Source organism: Odontesthes bonariensis, chromosome 13, assembly GCF_027942865.1.
Source record: "Odontesthes bonariensis isolate fOdoBon6 chromosome 13, fOdoBon6.hap1, whole genome shotgun sequence".
NCBI lineage: Eukaryota > Metazoa > Chordata > Actinopteri > Atheriniformes > Atherinopsidae > Odontesthes > Odontesthes bonariensis.
Window position 1 is genome coordinate 38,585,954 of NC_134518.1, and position 21,606 is coordinate 38,607,559.

Below are 21,606 nucleotides of genomic sequence, written 5' to 3' on the forward strand. Positions count from 1 at the left end.
GCTCAGGCGGCCTTCCTTCACCCGAGTGTGAAATCCTTCTGACCTTAGCGTTGGTCAGAGGTCAACTGTGTTTACCTGGCTGTGAACACCTGATTCTGTGGGTCGGTTCATAAAGGTTTTATCTTCTGTTCGCAGACTTTTACCTTCTGACATGTGAATCTTCTAAAAACCTTTTCATGAGTTTATCTTCTTTAACGTTTCCCATGAACACGTGTTGGAAACACTGCATTACCCATGATGCACCTGGGGAAACGGGCAGTGGATGGTCCAGGCTGAAGCTGTGAGGACGGGTCATCGGGGGGTTCCATCATGGTCAGCCCGTCAGAAGCTCCGCCTCCAGAACCAAAACACTCAAACTCTGAAAGTTTTGGTCCAAACTGAGACGAGAAACCCAAAATGTGTCCAAACGTCCCGTTTTAATGTGAGTTCACATCTGTTTCCAAGCTTCCAGGAAGACTCTCCGACTGTTTGTCATCTGCCTGTGATCTGAAGCAGAACCTCTGTGTAAACACAGCGAGCTGCAGCAGGGAAACTCTGCCTCTTAAATCAGGCCCTCAGCTTCCTGTCCTGTTCACAGCTCTGCAGGGACACGTTTGGGCTCCTCAGCCCTGATCCGTCTCTCAGGACGTCGGGTCTCGTCCTGTCCGGGCCCGCTTAAGACCTCGTTTTGGGGCTTAGGCCCCAGGTCAGAACTGGTTCACATCACATCTCACTGACAGAACAGAATATGTATCCCTGGGAGCTGCAACAGCAGACCGTTACCTGTGGTGTCCCTCAAGGTTCCGTCCTCGGCCCACCCTCTTCACACTGTACATGCTCCCCTTGGTCGTGTCTTGGAATATCTTTCCACTGCTACGCTGATGACACCCAACTCTACATTAACCCCTTAACGCCTGAATTTATATAGCTATATATAAAAAAATGTTTTGTATGTGTTTTAGCCTTTAAGTAGATGGTAAATAATGCTGAGATTATTAATTTATCTTTTTTTCCACAAAAAATAAAAATAGAAATTTTGGTATGATGCATATTTGCGACACCAGGCATAATGTTCAATAATAAGTTAACAACAACACAGTAATATAACAGTGAAAAAACAATGTTTTTTTATACACCCTTTTTTTTTTTTTACATATTTATTTATATAAAGGTTCCTTATATAAAGGTCCGTAGTGAAAATGGACTAACCGGCATTGGGGGAATGAAGATGCTATCTCAGCTGGTTGATTGAGTCAAACGGTTTGGAGCATATATGCGACAGTAGGTGTTCAGGGGATAAAACAACCCCCCCCCCCCCCCCCTGCAGCCTTATCCACAGTTTCGACCTTGAGGAGATCATGGATGTCGGCAAACGTCCTGCAACCTATCAGCTCAAAAACAGAAGCCATTCTTGCCAGCATCACCTTCTCCGGCCACAACATCCACCTCTCACCCTCAGTCAGTCACTAATCTCGGTGTCAGGATGGACCCTCACCTGACCTTTGAGGCCCACATCAAACCTCCTTCTTCCACCTCAGAAACGTCGCCAAACTCCGTACTCACTCTCCCTGATTCCCAAAAACTTGTCCAACGCCTTTGTCTCACTCAGGACTCTGGGCCACCGCACCTTCAGCCCAGCTGCCAGTCTGTGGAAGGCTCTCCCTGACCATCTAAGGGCCCCACAGACTGTGGAAGGCTCTCCCTGGCCATCTAAGGGCCCCACAGTCTGTGGAAGGCTCTCCCTGACCATCTAAGGGCCCCACAGACTGTGGAAGGCTCTCCCTGACCATCTAAGGGCCCCACAGTCTGTGGAAGGCTCTCCCTGACCATCTAAGGGCCCCACAGTCTGTGGAAGGCTCTCCCTGACCATCTAAGGGCCCCACAGACTGTGGAAGGCTCTCCCTGACCATCTAAGGGCCCCACAGTCTGTGGAAGGCTCTCCCTGACCATCTAAGGGCCCCACAGACTGTGGAGGGCTCTCCCTGACCATCTAAGGGCCCCACAGTCTGTGGAAGGCTCTCCCTGACCATCTAAGGGCCCCACAGTCTGTGGAAGGCTCTCCCTGACCATCTAAGGGCCCCACAGTCTGTGGAAGGCTCTCCCTGACCATCTAAGGGCCCCACAGACTGTGGAAGGCTCTCCCTGACCATCTAAGGGCCCCACAGACTGTGGAAGGCTCTCCCTGACCATCTAAGGGCCCCACAGTCTGTGGAAGGCTCTCCCTGACCATCTAAGGGCCCCACAGACTGTGGAAGGCTCTCCCTGACCATCTAAGGGCCCCACAGACTGTGGAGGGCTCTCCCTGACCATCTAAGGGCCCCACAGTCTGTGGAAGGCTCTCCCTGACCATCTAAGGGCCCCACAGACTGTGGAAGGCTCTCCCTGACCATCTAAGGGCCCCACAGACTGTGGAAGGCTCTCCCTGACCATCTAAGGGCCCCACAGTCTGTGGAAGGCTCTCCCTGACCATCTAAGGGCCCCACAGACTGTGGAAGGCTCTCCCTGACCATCTAAGGGCCCCACAGTCTGTGGAAGGCTCTCCCTGACCATCTAAGGGCCCCACAGACTGTGGAAGGCTCTCCCTGACCATCTAAGGGCCCCACAGACTGTGGAAGGCTCTCCCTGACCATCTAAGGGCCCCACAGACTGTGGAAGGCTCTCCCTGACCATCTAAGGGCCCCACAGACTGTGGAAGGCTCTCCCTGACCATCTAAGGGCCCCACAGTCTGTGGAAGGCTCTCCCTGACCATCTAAGGGCCCCACAGACTGTGGAAGGATCTCCCTGACCATCTAAGGGCCCCACAGACTGTGGAAGGCTCTCCCTGACCATCTAAGGGCCCCACAGACTGTGGAAGGATCTCCCTGACCATCTAAGGGCCCCACAGTCTGTGGAAGGCTCTCCCTGACCATCTAAGGGCCCCACAGACTGTGGAAGGCTCTCCCTGACCATCTAAGGGCCCCACAGTCTGTGGAAGGCTCTCCCTGACCATCTAAGGGCCTCACAGTCTGTGGAAGGCTCTCCCTGACCATCTAAGGGCCCCACAGACTGTGGAAGGCTCTCCCTGACCATCTAAGGGCCCCACAGTCTGTGGACTCTTTTAAAAAAGGCCTGAAAGCTCACCTTTTTATAAAAGCCTTTAGCTTAACTGAAACTAAATTGTTTTTTTAAATGCTAGTTTTAAAACGTAGCCCTCTGAGGTCATTAAGTTGATGTAAAGTGCTTTATAAATAAAATATGTTATTATTATTATTGTCAGAGGGGTCCTCACAAAGAGGGAAACACCTGAAGGTCCGCTCAGCGGGACTCCGGTCCGGGTTAGGGTTAGTCTATATGATGTGTTCTATATAAGAAGGTTTTCACTCAGAACCGGGCCAGAACTGGATCAGAACCGGACAGCGCGGCCTCGTGCAGAGCGTGTCTTCGTGTTCTCGGTGGGACTCACGTGGGCTTGCCGCAGATCTTCCGGTGGTACCACTGTTTGCAGTTGGTGAAGTACTTCTTGTTGGTGTCTTTGATCTGCTGCATGGCACAAACGTTGGGCCTGGAAGAGAGAAAGAGGGGGCACGTTTACACACTCTGACATCTGACCCTGAACGCACCGCAGCCTCTCATTCCACCTTAAATTACAGACACCGCCGTCATACTATGGTGGTGACGTCACCGTGGGTTTGGACCCACTGACCGTCTGACTCAGAACCACAAAGTCTGATGTTTCTGCTCGTTAATTCAGTCCAGCTGAGTCCATCTCACCGTCCACCTTAAACCGTCTAATTCCACCTTAAACTGTCTAATTCCCACCTTAAACTGTCTAATTCCACCTTAAACTGTCTACTTCCACTTTAAACTGTCTAACTCCACCTTAAACTGTGTAATTCCACCTGAAACTCTCTAATTCCACCTTAAACTGTCTAATTCTCACATTAAACTGTCTAATTCTCACATTAAACTGTCTAATTCCCACATTAAACTGTCTAATTCCACCTTAAACTGTCTAATTCCACCTTAAACTGTCTAATTCCACCTTAAAGCAAGGAGGGCTCCGGTTCTACTGCTGTACTTTAGTTCCTGCTGGTTCGGTACTCGTACTTCGCGTTAGTACTGCTGTACTTTAGTTCCTGCTGGTTCGGTACTCGTACTTCGCGTTAGTACTGCTGTACTTTAGTTCCTGCTGTACTTTAGTTCCTGCTGTTTCGGTACTCGTACTTCGCGTTAGTACTGCTGTACTTTAGTTCCTGATGTACTTTAGTTCCTGCTGGTTCGGTACTCGTACTTCGCGTTAGTACTGCTGTACTTTAGTTCCTGCTGGTTCGGTACTCGTACTTCGCGTTAGTACTGCTGTACTTTAGTTCCTGCTGGTTCGGTTATCGTACTTCGCGTTAGTACTGCGGTACTTTAGTTCCTGCTGGTTCGGTTATCGTACTTCGCTTTAGTACTGCTGTACTTTAGTTCCTGCTGGTTCGGTACTCGTACTTCGCGTTGGTACTGCTGTACTTTAGTTCCTGCTGGTTCGGTTATCGTACTTCGCGTTAGTACTGCGGTACTTTAGTTCCTGCTGGTTCGGTACTCGTACTTCGCTTTAGTACTGCTGTACTTTAGTTCCTGCTGGTTCGGTACTCGTACTTCGCGTTAGTACTGCGGTACTTTAGTTCCTGCTGGTTCGGTACTCGTACTTCGCGTTAGTACTGCTGTACTTTAGTTCCTGCTGGTTTGGTACTCGTACTTCGTGTTAGTACTGCTGTACTTTAGTTCCTGCTGTACTTTAGTTCCTGCTGTTTCGGTACTCGTACTTCGCGTTAATACTGCGGTACTTTAGTTCCTGCTGGTTCGGTACTCGTACTTCGCGTTAATACTGCGGTACTTTAGTTCCTGCGGTACTTTAGTTCCTGCTGTACTTTAGTTCCTGCTGGTTCGGTACTCGTACTTCGCGTTAGTACTGCTGTACTTTAGTTCCTGCTGGTTCGGTACTCGTACTTCGCGTTAGTACTGCTGTACTTTAGTTCCTGCTGTACTTTAGTTCCTGCTGGTTCGGTACTCGTACTTCGCGTTAGTACTGCTGTACTTTAGTTCCTGCTGGTTCGGTACTCGTACTTCGCGTTAGTACTGCTGTACTTTAGTTCCTGCTGTACTTTAGTTCCTGCTGGTTCTGTACTCGTACTTCGCGTTAGTACTGCTGTACTTTAGTTCCTGCTGTACTTTAGTTCCTGCTGGTTCGGTACTCGTACTTCGCGTTAGTACTGCTGTACTTTAGTTCCTGCTGGTTCGGTACTCGTACTTCGCGTTAGTACTGCTGTACTTTAGTTCCTGCTGGTTCGGTACTCGTACTTCGCGTTAGTACTGCGGTACTTTAGTTCCTGCTGGTTCGGTACTCGTACTTCGCGTTAGTACTGCTGTACTTTAGTTCCTACTGGTTCGGTACTCGTAATTCGTGTTAGTACTGCTGTACTTTAGTTCCTGCTGTACTTTAGTTCCTGCTGTACTTTAGTTCCTGCTGTACTTTAGTTCCTGCTGTACTTTAGTTCCTGCTGGTTCTGTACTCGTACTTCGCGTTAGTACTGCGGTACTTTAGTTCCTGCTGTACTTTAGTTCCTGCTGGTTCTGTACTCGTACTTCGCGTTAGTACTGCTGTACTTTAGTTCCTGCTGTACTTTAGTTCCTGCTGGTTCGGTACTCGTACTTCGCGTTAGTACTGCTGTACTTTAGTTCCTGCTGGTTCGGTACTCGTACTTCGCGTTAGTACTGCTGTACTTTAGTTCCTGCTGGTTCGGTACTCGTACTTCGCGTTAATACTGCTGTACTTTAGTTCCTGCTGGTTCGGTACTCGTACTTCGTGTTAGTACTGCTGTAGTTTAGTTCCTGCTGTACTTTAGTTCCTGCTGTTTCGGTACTCGTACTTCGTGTTAGTACTGCGGTACTTTAGTTCCTGCTGTACTTTAGTTCCTGCTGGTTCTGTACTCGTACTTCGCGTTAGTACTGCGGTACTTTAGTTCCTGCTGTACTTTAGTTCCTGCTGGTTCGGTACTCGTACGTCGTGTTAGTACTGCGGTACTTTAGTTCCTGCTGTACTTTAGTTCCTGCGGTACTTTAGTTCCTGCTGGTTCGGTAGTCATACTTCGTGTTAGTACTGCGGTACTTTAGTTCCTGCTGGTTCGGTACTCGTACTTCGTGTTAGTACTGCTGTACTTTAGTTCCAGCTGTACTTTAGTTCCTGCGGTACTTTAGTTCCTGCTGGTTCGGTACTCGTACTTCGTGTTAGTACCGCGGTACTTTAGTTCCTGCTGGTTCGGTACTCGTACTTCGTGTTAGTACTGCTGTACTTTAGTTCCAGCTGTACTTTAGTTCCTGCTGTTTCGGTAGTCGTACTTCGCGTTAGTACTGCTGTACTTTAGTTCCAGCTGGTTCGGTACTCGTACTTCGTGTTAGTACTGCTGTACTTTAGTTCCTGCTGGTTCGGTACTCGTACTTCGCTTTAGTACTGCGGTACTTTAGTTCCTGCTGGTTCGGTACTCGTACTTCGCGTTAGTACTGCTGTACTTTAGTTCCTGCTGGTTCTGTACTCGTACTTCGCGTTAGTACTGCTGTACTTTAGTTCCTGCTGGTTCTGTACTCGTACTTTGTGTTAGTACTGCTGTACTTCAGTTCCTGCTGGTTCTGTACTCGTACTTCGTGTTAGTACTGCTGTACTTTAGTTCCTGCTGGTTCGGTACTCGTACTTCGCGTTAGTACTGCTGTACTTTAGTTCCTGCTGTTTCGGTACTCGTACTTCGCGTTAATACTGCGGTACTTTAGTTCCTGCTGTAGTTTAGTTCCTGCTGTACTTTAGTACTGCTGTACTTTAGTTCCTGCTGGTTCTGTACTCGTACTTTATGTTAGTACTGCTGTACTTTAGTTCCTGCTGTACTTTAGTACTGCTGTACTTTAGTTCCTGCTGTACTTTAGTTCCTGCTGGTTCGGTACTAGTACTTCGCGTTAGTACTGCGGTACTTTAGTTCCTGCTGTACTTTAGTTCCTGCTGTACTTTAGTACTGCTGTACTTTAGTTCCTGCTGTACTTTAGTTCCTGCTGGTTCTGTACTCGTACTTCGCGTTAGTACTGCGGTACTTTAGTTCCTGCTGGTTCTGTACTCGTACTTTATGTTAGTACTGCTGTACTTTAGTTCCTGCTGTACTTTAGTTCCTGCTGGTTCGGTACTCGTACTTCGCATTAGTACTGCGGTACTTTAGTTCCTGCTGTACTTTAGTTCCTGCGGTACTTTAGTTCCTGCTGGTTCGGTAGTCATACTTCGTGTTAGTACTGCGGTACTTTAGTTCCTGCTGGTTCGGTACTCGTACTTCGCGTTAGTACTGCTGTACTTTAGTTCCAGCTGTACTTTAGTTCCTGCGGTACTTTAGTTCCTGCTGGTTCGGTACTCGTACTTCGTGTTAGTACCGCGGTACTTTAGTTCCTGCTGGTTCTGTACTCGTACTTCGCGTTAGTACTGCGGTACTTTAGTTCCTGCTGTACTTTAGTTCCTGGTGGTTCGGTACTCGTACTTCGCGTTAGTACTGCGGTACTTTAGTTCCTGCTGTACTTTAGTTCCTGCTGTACTTTAGTACTGCTGTACTTTAGTTCCTGCTGTACTTTAGTTCCTGCTGGTTCTCTACTCGTACTTCGCGTTAGTACTGCGGTACTTTAGTTCCTGCTGGTTCTGTACTCGTACTTTATGTTAGTACTGCTGTACTTTAGTTCCTGCTGGTTCTGTACTCGTACTTCGCGTTAGTACTGCTGTACTTTAGTTCCTGCTGGTTCTGTACTCGTACTTCGCGTTAGTACTGCTGTACTTTAGTTCCTGCTGGTTCTCTACTCGTACTTCGTGTTAGTACTGTTGTACTTTAGTTCCTGCTGTACTTTAGTACTGCTGTACTTTAGTTCCTGCTGTACTTTAGTTCCTGCTGGTTCGGTACTCGTACTTCGCGTTAGTACTGCGGTACTTTAGTTCCTGCTGTACTTTAGTTCCTGCTGTTTCGGTACTCGTACTTCGCGTTAGTACTACGGTATTTTAGTTCCTGCTGTACTTTAGTTCCTGCTGTACTTTAGTTCCTGCTGGTTCGGTACTCGTACTTCGCGTTAGTACTGCGGAACTTTAGTTCCTGCTGTTTCGGTACTCGTACTTCGCGTTAGTACTGCGGTACTTTAGTTCCTGCTGTACTTTAGTTCCTGCTGTACTTTAGTACTGCTGTACTTTAGTTCCTGCTGTGCTTTAGTTCCTGCTGGTTCTGTACTCGTACTTCGCGTTAGTACTGCTGTACTTTAGTTCCTGCTGTTTCTGTACTCGTACTTCGCGTTAGTACTGCGGTACTTTAGTTCCTGCTGGTTCTGTACTCGTACTTTGTGTTAGTACTGCTGTACTTTAGTTCCTGCTGGTTCTGTACTCGTACTTCGCGTTAGTACTGCTGTACTTTAGTTCCTGCTGGTTCTGTACTCGTACTTCGCGTTAGTACTGCTGTACTTTAGTTCCTGCTGGTTCTCTACTCGTACTTCATGTTAGTACTGCTGTACTTTAGTTCCTGCTGTACTTTAGTACTGCTGTACTTTAGTTCCTGCTGTACTTTAGTTCCTGCTGGTTCAATACTCGTACTTCGCGTTAGTACTGCGGTACTTTAGTTCCTGCTGTACTTTAGTTCCTGCTGTTTCGGTACTCGTACTTCGCGTTAGTACTGCGGTACTTTAGTTCCTGCTGTACTTTAGTTCCTGCTGTACTTTAGTTCCTGCTGTTTCGGTACTCGTACTTCGCGTTAGTACTGCGGTACTTTAGTTCCTGCTGTACTTTAGTTCCTGCTGTACTTTAGTTCCTGCTGTACTTTAGTTCCTGCTGTACTTTAGTTCCTGCTGTTTCGGTACTCGTACTTCGCGTTAGTACTGCGGTACTTTAGTTCCTGCTGTACTTTAGTTCCTGCTGTACTTTAGTACTGCTGTACTTTAGTTCCTGCTGTACTTTAGTTCCTGCTGTACTTTAGTACTGCTGTACTTTAGTTCCTGTGGTACTTTAGTTCCTGCTGTACTTTAGTACTGCTGTACTTTAGTACTGCTGTACTTTAGTTCCTGCTGTACTTTAGTTCCTGCTGGTTCGGTACTCGTACTTTGCGTTAGTACTGCGGAACTTTAGTTCCTGCTGTACTTTAGTACTGCTGTACTTTAGTTCCTGCTGTACTTTAGTTCCTGCTGGTTCGGTACTCGTACTTTGCGTTAGTACTGCGGAACTTTAGTTCCTGCTGTACTTTAGTACTGCTGTACTTTAGTTCCTGCTGTACTTTAGTTCCTGCTGTTTCGGTACTCGTACTTCGCGTTAATACTGCGGTACTTTAGTTCCTGCTGTTTTGGTACTCGTACTTCGCGTTAATGCTGCGGTACTTTAGTTCCTGCTGTACTTTAGTTCCTGCTGGTTCGGTACTCGTACTTCGCGTTAGTACTGCGGAACTTTAGTTCCTGCTGTACTTTAGTACTGCTGTACTTTAGTTCCTGCGGTACTTTAGTTCCTGCTGTTTCGGTACTCGTACTTCGCGTTAGTACTGCGGTACTTTAGTTCCTGCAGTACTTTAGTACTGCTGTACTTTAGTTCCTGCTGTACTTTAGTTCCTGCTGTTTCGGTACTCATACTTCGCGTTAATACTGCGGTACTTTAGTTCCTGCTGTACTTTAGTTCCTGCTGTACTTTAGTACTGCTGTATTTTAGTTCCTGCTGTACTTTAGTTCCTGCTGGTTTGGTACTCGTACTTCGCGTTAGTACTGCGGTACTTTAGTTCCTGCTGTACTTTAGTTCCTGCTGTACTTTAGTTCCAGCTGTACTTTAGTTCCTGCTGGTTCGGTACTCGTACTTCGCGTTAGTACTGCGGTACTTTAGTTCCTGCTGTACTTTAGTTCCTGCTGTTTCGGTACTTGTACTTCGCGTTAGTACTGCGGTACTTTAGTTCCTGCTGTACTTTAGTTCCTGCTGTACTTTAGTTCCTGCTGTTTCGGTACTCGTACTTCGCGTTAGTACTGCGGTACTTTAGTTCCTGCTGTACTTTAGTTCCTGCTGTACTTTAGTTCCTGCTGTACTTTAGTACTGCTGTACTTTAGTACTGCGGTACTTTAGTTCCTGCTGTACTTTAGTTCCTGCTGTACTTTAGTTCCTGCTGTACTTTAGTACTGCTGTACTTTAGTACTGCTGTACTTTAGTTCCTGCTGTACTTTAGTACTGCTGTACTTTAGTACTGCTGTACTTTAGTACTGCTGTACTTTAGTTCCTGCTGTACTTTAGTTCCTGCTGTACTTTAGTACTGCTGTACTTTAGTTCCTGCTGTACTTTAGTTCCTGCTGTACTTTAGTACTGCTGTACTTTAGTTCCTGCGGTACTTTAATTCCTGCTGTACTTTAGTACTGCTGTACTTTAGTTCCTGCTGTACTTTAGTTCCTGCTGTTTCGGTACTCGTACTTCGCGTTAATACTGCGGTACTTTAGTTCCTGCTGTTTTGGTACTCGTACTTCACGTTAATACTGCGGTACTTTAGTTCCTGCTGTACTTTAGTTCCTGCTGGTTCCGTACTCGTATTTCGCGTTAGTACTGCGGAACTTTAGTTCCTGCTGTACTTTAGTACTGCTGAACTTTAGTTCCTGCGGTACTTTAGTTCCTGCTGTTTCGGTGCTCGTACTTCGCGTTAATACTGCGGTACTTTAGTTCCTGCTGTACTTTAGTACTGCTGTATTTTAGTTCCTGCTGTACTTTAGTTCCTGCTGGTTTGGTACTCGTACTTCGCGTTAGTACTGCGGTACTTTAGTTCCTGCTGTACTTTAGTTCCTGCTGGTTCGGTACTCGTACTTCACGTCAATACTGCGGTACTTTAGTTCCTGCGGTACTTTAGTTCCTGCTGTTTCGGTACTCGTACTTCGCGTTAGTACTGCGGTACTTTAGTTCCTGCAGTACTTTAGTACTGCTGTACTTTAGTTCCTGCTGTACTTTAGTTCCTGCTGTTTCGGTACTCATACTTCGCGTTAATACTGCGGTACTTTAGTTCCTGCTGTACTTTAGTTCCTGCTGTACTTTAGTACTGCTGTATTTTAGTTCCTGCTGTACTTTAGTTCCTGCTGGTTTGGTACTCGTACTTCGCGTTAGTACTGCGGTACTTTAGTTCCTGCTGTACTTTAGTTCCTGCTGTACTTTAGTTCCAGCTGTACTTTAGTTCCTGCTGGTTCGGTACTCGTACTTCGCGTTAGTACTGCGGTACTTTAGTTCCTGCTGTACTTTAGTTCCTGCTGTTTCGGTACTTGTACTTCGCGTTAGTACTGCGGTACTTTAGTTCCTGCTGTACTTTAGTTCCTGCTGTACTTTAGTTCCTGCTGTTTCGGTACTCGTACTTCGCGTTAGTACTGCGGTACTTTAGTTCCTGCTGTACTTTAGTTCCTGCTGTACTTTAGTTCCTGCTGTACTTTAGTACTGCTGTACTTTAGTACTGCGGTACTTTAGTTCCTGCTGTACTTTAGTTCCTGCTGTACTTTAGTTCCTGCTGTACTTTAGTACTGCTGTACTTTAGTACTGCTGTACTTTAGTTCCTGCTGTACTTTAGTACTGCTGTACTTTAGTACTGCTGTACTTTAGTTCCTGCTGTACTTTAGTTCCTGCTGTACTTTAGTACTGCTGTACTTTAGTTCCTGCTGTACTTTAGTTCCTGCTGTACTTTAGTACTGCTGTACTTTAGTTCCTGCGGTACTTTAATTCCTGCTGTACTTTAGTACTGCTGTACTTTAGTTCCTGCTGTACTTTAGTTCCTGCTGTTTCGGTACTCGTACTTCGCGTTAATACTGCGGTACTTTAGTTCCTGCTGTTTTGGTACTCGTACTTCACGTTAATACTGCGGTACTTTAGTTCCTGCTGTACTTTAGTTCCTGCTGGTTCCGTACTCGTACTTCGCGTTAGTACTGCGGAACTTTAGTTCCTGCTGTACTTTAGTACTGCTGAACTTTAGTTCCTGCGGTACTTTAGTTCCTGCTGTTTCGGTGCTCGTACTTCGCGTTAATACTGCGGTACTTTAGTTCCTGCTGTACTTTAGTACTGCTGTATTTTAGTTCCTGCTGTACTTTAGTTCCTGCTGGTTTGGTACTCGTACTTCGCGTTAGTACTGCGGTACTTTAGTTCCTGCTGTACTTTAGTTCCTGCTGGTTCGGTACTCGTACTTCACGTCAATACTGCGGTACTTTAGTTCCTGCTGTACTTTAGTTCCTGCTGTACTTTAGTACTGCTGTACTTTAGTTCCTGTGGTACTTTAGTTCCTGCTGTACTTTAGTACTGCTGTACTTTAGTACTGCTGTACTTTAGTTCCTGCTGTACTTTAGTTCCTGCTGGTTCGGTACTCGTACTTTGCGTTAGTACTGCGGAACTTTAGTTCCTGCTGTACTTTAGTACTGCTGTACTTTAGTTCCTGCTGTACTTTAGTTCCTGCTGGTTCGGTACTCGTACTTTGCGTTAGTACTGCGGAACTTTAGTTCCTGCTGTACTTTAGTACTGCTGTACTTTAGTTCCTGCTGTACTTTAGTTCCTGCTGTTTCGGTACTCGTACTTCGCGTTAATACTGCGGTACTTTAGTTCCTGCTGTTTTGGTACTCGTACTTCGCGTTAATGCTGCGGTACTTTAGTTCCTGCTGTACTTTAGTTCCTGCTGGTTCGGTACTCGTACTTCGCGTTAGTACTGCGGAACTTTAGTTCCTGCTGTACTTTAGTACTGCTGTACTTTAGTTCCTGCGGTACTTTAGTTCCTGCTGTTTCGGTACTCGTACTTCGCGTTAGTACTGCGGTACTTTAGTTCCTGCAGTACTTTAGTACTGCTGTACTTTAGTTCCTGCTGTACTTTAGTTCCTGCTGTTTCGGTACTCATACTTCGCGTTAATACTGCGGTACTTTAGTTCCTGCTGTACTTTAGTTCCTGCTGTACTTTAGTACTGCTGTATTTTAGTTCCTGCTGTACTTTAGTTCCTGCTGGTTTGGTACTCGTACTTCGCGTTAGTACTGCGGTACTTTAGTTCCTGCTGTACTTTAGTTCCTGCTGTACTTTAGTTCCAGCTGTACTTTAGTTCCTGCTGGTTCGGTACTCGTACTTCGCGTTAGTACTGCGGTACTTTAGTTCCTGCTGTACTTTAGTTCCTGCTGTTTCGGTACTTGTACTTCGCGTTAGTACTGCGGTACTTTAGTTCCTGCTGTACTTTAGTTCCTGCTGTACTTTAGTTCCTGCTGTTTCGGTACTCGTACTTCGCGTTAGTACTGCGGTACTTTAGTTCCTGCTGTACTTTAGTTCCTGCTGTACTTTAGTTCCTGCTGTACTTTAGTACTGCTGTACTTTAGTACTGCGGTACTTTAGTTCCTGCTGTACTTTAGTTCCTGCTGTACTTTAGTTCCTGCTGTACTTTAGTACTGCTGTACTTTAGTACTGCTGTACTTTAGTTCCTGCTGTACTTTAGTACTGCTGTACTTTAGTACTGCTGTACTTTAGTACTGCTGTACTTTAGTTCCTGCTGTACTTTAGTTCCTGCTGTACTTTAGTACTGCTGTACTTTAGTTCCTGCTGTACTTTAGTTCCTGCTGTACTTTAGTACTGCTGTACTTTAGTTCCTGCGGTACTTTAATTCCTGCTGTACTTTAGTACTGCTGTACTTTAGTTCCTGCTGTACTTTAGTTCCTGCTGTTTCGGTACTCGTACTTCGCGTTAATACTGCGGTACTTTAGTTCCTGCTGTTTTGGTACTCGTACTTCACGTTAATACTGCGGTACTTTAGTTCCTGCTGTACTTTAGTTCCTGCTGGTTCCGTACTCGTATTTCGCGTTAGTACTGCGGAACTTTAGTTCCTGCTGTACTTTAGTACTGCTGAACTTTAGTTCCTGCGGTACTTTAGTTCCTGCTGTTTCGGTGCTCGTACTTCGCGTTAATACTGCGGTACTTTAGTTCCTGCTGTACTTTAGTACTGCTGTATTTTAGTTCCTGCTGTACTTTAGTTCCTGCTGGTTTGGTACTCGTACTTCGCGTTAGTACTGCGGTACTTTAGTTCCTGCTGTACTTTAGTTCCTGCTGGTTCGGTACTCGTACTTCACGTCAATACTGCGGTACTTTAGTTCCTGCGGTACTTTAGTTCCTGCTGTTTCGGTACTCGTACTTCGCGTTAGTACTGCGGTACTTTAGTTCCTGCAGTACTTTAGTACTGCTGTACTTTAGTTCCTGCTGTACTTTAGTTCCTGCTGTTTCGGTACTCATACTTCGCGTTAATACTGCGGTACTTTAGTTCCTGCTGTACTTTAGTTCCTGCTGTACTTTAGTACTGCTGTATTTTAGTTCCTGCTGTACTTTAGTTCCTGCTGGTTTGGTACTCGTACTTCGCGTTAGTACTGCGGTACTTTAGTTCCTGCTGTACTTTAGTTCCTGCTGTACTTTAGTTCCAGCTGTACTTTAGTTCCTGCTGGTTCGGTACTCGTACTTCGCGTTAGTACTGCGGTACTTTAGTTCCTGCTGTACTTTAGTTCCTGCTGTTTCGGTACTTGTACTTCGCGTTAGTACTGCGGTACTTTAGTTCCTGCTGTACTTTAGTTCCTGCTGTACTTTAGTTCCTGCTGTTTCGGTACTCGTACTTCGCGTTAGTACTGCGGTACTTTAGTTCCTGCTGTACTTTAGTTCCTGCTGTACTTTAGTTCCTGCTGTACTTTAGTACTGCTGTACTTTAGTACTGCGGTACTTTAGTTCCTGCTGTACTTTAGTTCCTGCTGTACTTTAGTTCCTGCTGTACTTTAGTACTGCTGTACTTTAGTACTGCTGTACTTTAGTTCCTGCTGTACTTTAGTACTGCTGTACTTTAGTACTGCTGTACTTTAGTTCCTGCTGTACTTTAGTTCCTGCTGTACTTTAGTACTGCTGTACTTTAGTTCCTGCTGTACTTTAGTTCCTGCTGTACTTTAGTACTGCTGTACTTTAGTTCCTGCGGTACTTTAATTCCTGCTGTACTTTAGTACTGCTGTACTTTAGTTCCTGCTGTACTTTAGTTCCTGCTGTTTCGGTACTCGTACTTCGCGTTAATACTGCGGTACTTTAGTTCCTGCTGTTTTGGTACTCGTACTTCACGTTAATACTGCGGTACTTTAGTTCCTGCTGTACTTTAGTTCCTGCTGGTTCCGTACTCGTACTTCGCGTTAGTACTGCGGAACTTTAGTTCCTGCTGTACTTTAGTACTGCTGAACTTTAGTTCCTGCGGTACTTTAGTTCCTGCTGTTTCGGTGCTCGTACTTCGCGTTAATACTGCGGTACTTTAGTTCCTGCTGTACTTTAGTACTGCTGTATTTTAGTTCCTGCTGTACTTTAGTTCCTGCTGGTTTGGTACTCGTACTTCGCGTTAGTACTGCGGTACTTTAGTTCCTGCTGTACTTTAGTTCCTGCTGGTTCGGTACTCGTACTTCACGTCAATACTGCGGTACTTTAGTTCCTGCTGTACTTTAGTTCCAGCTGGTTCGGTACTCGTACTTCGCGTTAGTACTGCTGTACTTTAGTTCCTGCTGGTTCGGTACTCGTACTTCGCGTTAGTACTACTGTACTTTAGTTCCTGCTGGTTCGGTACTCGTACTTCGTGTTAGTACTGCTGTACTTTAGTTCCAGCTGTACTTTATTTCCTGCTGTTTCGGTACTCGTACTTCGCGTTAGTACTGCTGTACTTTAGTTCCTGCTGGTTCGGTACTCGTACTTCGCTTTAGTACTGCGGTACTTTAGTTCCTGCTGGTTCGGTACTCGTACTTCGCGTTAGTACTGCTGTACTTTAGTTCCTGCTGGTTCTGTACTCGTACTTCGCGTTAGTACTGCTGTACTTTAGTTCCTGCTGGTTCTGTACTCGTACTTTGTGTTAGTACTGCTGTACTTTAGTTCCTGCTGGTTCTGTACTCGTACTTCGTGTTAGTACTGCTGTACTTTAGTTCCTGCTGGTTCTCTACTCGTACTTCGCGTTAGTACTGCTGTACTTTAGTTCCTGCTGTTTCGGTACTCGTACTTCGCGTTAATACTGCGGTACTTTAGTTCCTGCTGTACTTTAGTACTGCTGTACTTTATTTCCTGCTGTACTTTAGTTCCTGCTGGTTCGGTACTCGTACTTCGCGTTAGTACTGCTGTACTTTAGTTCCTGCTCTACTTTAGTTCCTGCTGTACTTTAGTACTGCTGTACTTTAGTTCCTGCTGTACTTTAGTTCCTGCTGGTTCGGTTCTCGTACTTCGCGTTAGTACTGCGGAACTTTAGTTCCTGCTGTTTCGGTACTCGTACTTCGCGTTAGTACTGCGGTACTTTAGTTCCTGCTGTACTTTAGTTCCTGCTGTACTTTAGTACTGCTGTACTTTAGTTCCTGCTGTGCTTTAGTTCCTGCTGGTTCTGTACTCGTACTTCGCGTTAGTACTGCTGTACTTTAGTTCCTGCTGGTTCTGTACTCGTACTTTGTGTTAGTACTGCTGTACTTTAGTTCCTGCAGGTTCTCTACTCGTACTTCGTGTTAGTACTGCTGTACTTTAGTTCCTGCTGTACTTTAGTACTGCTGTACTTTAGTTCCTGCTGTACTTTAGTTCCTGCTGGTTCGGTACTCGTACTTCGCGTTAGTACTGCGGTACTTTAGTTCCTGCTGTACTTTAGTTCCTGCTGTTTCGGTACTCGTACTTCGCGTTAGTACTGCGGTACTTTAGTTCCTGCTGTACTTTAGTTCCTGCTGTACTTTAGTTCCTGCTGTTTCGGTACTCGTACTTCGCGTTAGTACTGCGGTACTTTAGTTCCTGCTGTACTTTAGTTCCTGCTGTACTTTAGTTCCTGCTGTACTTTAGTTCCTGCTGTACTTTAGTACTGCTGTACTTTAGTTCCTGCGGTACTTTAGTTCCTGCTGTACTTTAGTACTGCTGTACTTTAGTGCTGCTGTACTTTAGTTCCTGCTGTACTTTAGTTCCTGCTGGTTCGGTACTCGTACTTTGCGTTAGTACTGCGGAACTTTAGTTCCTGCTGTACTTTAGTACTGCTGTACTTTAGTTCCTGCTGTACTTTAGTTCCTGCTGTTTCGGTAATCGTACTTCGCGTTAATACTGCGGTACTTTAGTTCCTGCTGTTTCGGTACTCGTACTTCGCGTTAATACTGCGGTACTTTTGTTCCTGCTGTACTTTAGTTCCTGCTGGTTCGGTACTCGTACTTCGCGTTAGTACTGCGGAACTTTAGTTCCTGCTGTACTTTAGTACTGCTGTATTTTAGTTCCTGCTGTACTTTAGTTCCTGCTGGTTTGGTACTCGTACTTCGCGTTAGTACTGCGGTACTTTAGTTCCTGCTGTACTTTAGTTCCTGCTGGTTCGGTACTCGTACTTCGCGTTAATACTGCGGTACTTTAGTTCCTGCTGTACTTTAGTTCCTGCTGTACTTTAGTACTGCTGTACTTTAGTTCCTGCTGTACTTTAGTTCCTGCTGGTTCGGTACTCGTACTTCACGTTAGTACTGCTGTACTTTAGTTCCTGCTGGTTCGGTACTCGTACTTCGCGTTAGTACTGCGGAACTTTAGTTCCTGCTGTACTTTAGTACTGCTGCACTTTAGTTCCTGCTGTACTTTAGTTCCTGCTGTACTTTAGTTCCTGCTGTACTTTAGTTCCTGCTGTTTTGGTACTCGTATTTCGCGTTAATACTGCGGTACTTTAGTTCCTGCTGTACTTTAGTTCCTGCTGTACTTTAGTTCCTGCTGTTTCTGTACTCGTACTTCGCGTTAAAACTGCTGTACTTTAGTTCCTGCTGTACTTTAGTTCCTGCTGTTTTGGTACTCGTACTTCGCGTTAATACTGCTGTACTTTAGTTCCTGCTGTACTTTAGTTCCTGCTGTTTCGGTACTCGTACTTCGCGTTAATACTGCGGTACTTTAGTTCCTGCTGTACTTTAGTTCCTGCTGGTTCGGTACTCGTACTTTGTGTTAGTACTGCTGTACTTTAGTTCCTGCTGGTTCGGTACTCGTACTTCGTGTTAGTACTGCTGTACTTTAGTTCCTGCTGTTTCGGTACTCGTACTTCGCGTTAGTACTGCGGTACTTTAGTTCCTGCTGGTTCGGTACTCGTACTTCGTGTTAGTACTGCTGTACTTTAGTTCCTGCTGTACTTTAGTTCCTGCTGGTTCGGTACTCATACTTCGCGTTAATACTGCGGTACTTTAGTTCCTGCTGTACTTTAGTTCCTGCTGTACTTTAGTTCCTGCTGGTTTGGTACTCGTACTTCGCGTTAGTACTGCTGTATTTTAGTTCCTGCTGTACTTTAGTTCCTGCTGGTTTGGTACTCGTACTTCGCGTTAGTACTGCTGTATTTTAGTTCCTGCTGTACTTTAGTTCCTGCTGGTTTGGTACTCGTACTTCGCGTTAATACTGCGGTACTTTAGTTCCTGCTGTACTTTAGTTCCTGCTGTACTTTAGTACTGCTGTACTTTAGTTCCTGCTGTACTTTAGTTCCTGCTGGTTCGGTACTCGTACTTCACGTTAGTACTGCTGTACTTTAGTTCCTGCTGGTTCGGTACTCGTACTTCGCGTTAGTACTGCGGAACTTTAGTTCCTGCTGTACTTTAGTACTGCTGCACTTTAGTTCCTGCTGTACTTTAGTTCCTGCTTTACTTTAGTTCCTGCTGTACTTTAGTTCCTGCTGTTTTGGTACTCGTATTTCGCGTTAATACTCCGGTACTTTAGTTCCTGCTGTACTTTAGTTCCTGCTGTACTTTAGTTCCTGCTGTTTCTGTACTCGTACTTCGCGTTAAAACTGCTGTACTTTAGTTCCTGCTGTACTTTAGTTCCTGCTGTTTTGGTACTCGTACTTCGCGTTAATACTGCTGTACTTTAGTTCCTGCTGTACTTTAGTTCCTGCTGTTTCGGTACTCGTACTTCGCGTTAATACTGCGGTACTTTAGTTCCTGCTGTACTTTAGTTCCTGCTGGTTCAGTACTCGTACTTTGTGTTAGTACTGCTGTACTTTAGTTCCTGCTGGTTCGGTACTCGTACTTCGTGTTAGTACTGCTGTACTTTAGTTCCTGCTGTTTCGGTACTCGTACTTCGCGTTAGTACTGCGGTACTTTAGTTCCTGCTGGTTCGGTACTCGTACTTCGTGTTAGTACTGCTGTACTTTAGTTCCTGCTGTTTCGGTACTCGTACTTCGCGTTAGTACTGCGGTACTTTAGTTCCTGCTGGTTCGGTACTCGTACTTCGCGTTAGTACTGCGGTACTTTAGTTCCTGCTGGTTCGGTACTCGTACTTCGTGTTAGTACTGCTGTACTTTAGTTCCTGCTGGTTCGGTACTCGTACTTCGTGTTAGTACTGCTGTACTTTAGTTCCTGCTGTTTCGGTACTCGTACTTCGCGTTAGTACTGCGGTACTTTAGTTCCTGCTGGTTCGGTACTCGTACTTCGCGTTAGTACTGCGGTACTTTAGTTCCTGCTGGTTCGGTACTCGTACTTCGTGTTAGTACTGCTGTACTTTAGTTCCTGCTGTTTCGGTACTCGTACTTCGCGTTAGTACTGCGGTACTTTAGTTCCTGCTGGTTCGGTACTCGTACTTCGTGTTAGTACTGCTGTACTTTAGTTCCTGCTGGTTCGGTACTCGTACTTCGTGTTAGTACTGCTGTACTTTAGTTCCTGCTGTACTTTAGTTCCTGCTGGTTCGGTACTCGTACTTTGTGTTAGTACTGCTGTACTTTAGTTCCTGCTGTACTTTAGTTCCTGCTGGTTCGGTACTCGTACTTTGTGTTAGTACTGCTGTACTTTAGTTCCTGCTGGTTCGGTACTCGTACTTCGTGTTAGTACTGCTGTACTTTAGTTCCTGCTGTACTTTAGTTCCTGCTGTTTTGGTACTCGTACTTCGCGTTAATACTGCGGTACTTTAGTTCCCGCTGTACTTTAGTTCCTGCTGGTTCGGTACTCGTACTTCGTGTTAGTACTGCTGTACTTTAGTTCCTGCTGTACTTTAGTTCCTGCTGTACTTTAGTTCCTGCTGTACTTTATTACTGCTGTACTTTAGTTCCTGCTGGTTCGGTACTCGTACTTCGTGTTAGTACTGCGGTACTTTAGTTCCAGCTGTACTTTAGTTCCTGCGGTACTTTAGTTCCTGCTGGTTCGGTACTCGTACTTCGTGTTAGTACTGCGGTACTTTAGTTCCTGCTGTACTTTAGTACTGCTGTACTTTAGTTCCTGCTGTACTTTAGTTCCTGCTGTACTTTAGTACTGCTGTACTTTATTTCCTGCTGTACTTTAGTTCCTGCTGTACTTTAGTTCCTGCTGTACTTTAGTTCCTGCTGGTTCGGTACTCGTACTTCGTGTTAGTACTCAGACAAAACAGAAACTCATTCAAAGTGAGTGAAGTACTTTTCTGTAGATTAAACCGATGGAATGTGTACTTTAGCAGAACCTGAATCTGATCATCTTTGTGTTTCCTTTACAGAAACAGAAACAGAAACAGAGTACACAGTACACAGAGTACACAGTACACAGAGTACACAGTACACAGAGTACACAGTACACAGAGTACAGAGTACAGAGTACAGAGTACTTTACTTTACTTTAGTACTTTTGGAACACTCACCCCTGCTGCCGGCCTCGGATCCGGCTGTGCTGCAGAACCGCCTGGTACGGAGACCGGGCCGCACATACGGTCAGAACCAGGAACAGAACCAGGGACGGACCCAGGACCAGCATGCACCCCTTCATCTTCACTCTGCTGAAAAGATCCTGCTGCTCAGTCCTCTGCTGCTCAGTCCTCTGCTGCTCAGTCCTCTGCTGCTCAGTCCTCTGCTGCTCAGTCCTCTGCTGCTCTGCTTCTCTGCGCCCCCCCTCAGTCGGCAGCGTCCTGTTTATACACTGTGGGAGGAGTAAGGGAGGAGGAGGAGGAGGAGGAGGAGGAGGAGGAGGAGGAGGAGGAGGAAGAGGAGGAGGAGGAGGAGGAGGAGGAGGAGGAGGAGGAGGAGGAGGAGGAGGAGGAGGAGGAGCGAAACTTAAGCCTTCAAATGGAAGAACTTCCATCTCTGAAAAAGTTGGAAAAAGTTTGTTCTAAACGGTCCGAAACCGTGGAACAACCTCCCATTTTACATCAGACAGGCCTCATCACGGCCCAGTTTTATCCCCTGAACACCTACTGTTGCATATATGCTCCAAACCGTTAGACTCAATCAACCAGCTGAGATAGCATCTTTATTCCCCCAAAGCCGGTTAGTCCATATTCACTACGGACCTTTATATAAGGAACCTTTATATAAATAAATATGTAAAAAAAAAAAAAAGGGTGAATAAAAAACCTTGTTTTTTCTCTGTTATATTACTGTGTTGTTGTTAACTTATTATTGAACATTATGCCTGGTGTCGCAAATAAGCAACATACCAAAATTTCTATTTATTTTTTGTGCAAAAGTGAAATTAATAATCTCAGCATTATTTACCATCTACTTAAAGGATAAAACACATATAGCTGTATTTTCTTTTACAGCTATATAAACTCAGGTGTTAAGGAGTTTTAAAACACGTCTTAAAACTCATTTTTATTCCCTGGCTTTTAACCCAGCATGAGACTGTTTCTGTTATTGTTTTATTGCTTTAATATTTAATATGTTTTAATATTGCTGTTGCT

At 45.5% G+C, this 21,606-nt stretch overlaps 1 protein-coding gene across 2 annotated transcripts in view; it reads right to left on the minus strand.

The window, feature by feature from the left end:
* Positions 1 to 20,810, minus strand: part of tgfbi (transforming growth factor, beta-induced) — an 83,152-nt gene extending 62,342 nt beyond the window's left edge. For both annotated transcript variants that reach the window (XM_075482057.1, XM_075482056.1), the window contains exons 1-2: positions 20,569 to 20,810; positions 3,423 to 3,521 (exon numbers count right to left, since the gene is read on the minus strand). In XM_075482057.1, the coding sequence (XP_075338172.1) occupies positions 3,423 to 3,521; positions 20,569 to 20,693 (224 nt within the window). In that variant the 5' untranslated portion in view covers positions 20,694 to 20,810. The remainder of the gene's footprint in view (positions 1 to 3,422; positions 3,522 to 20,568) is intronic.
* Between the last annotated feature and the right edge of the window lie 796 nt (positions 20,811 to 21,606).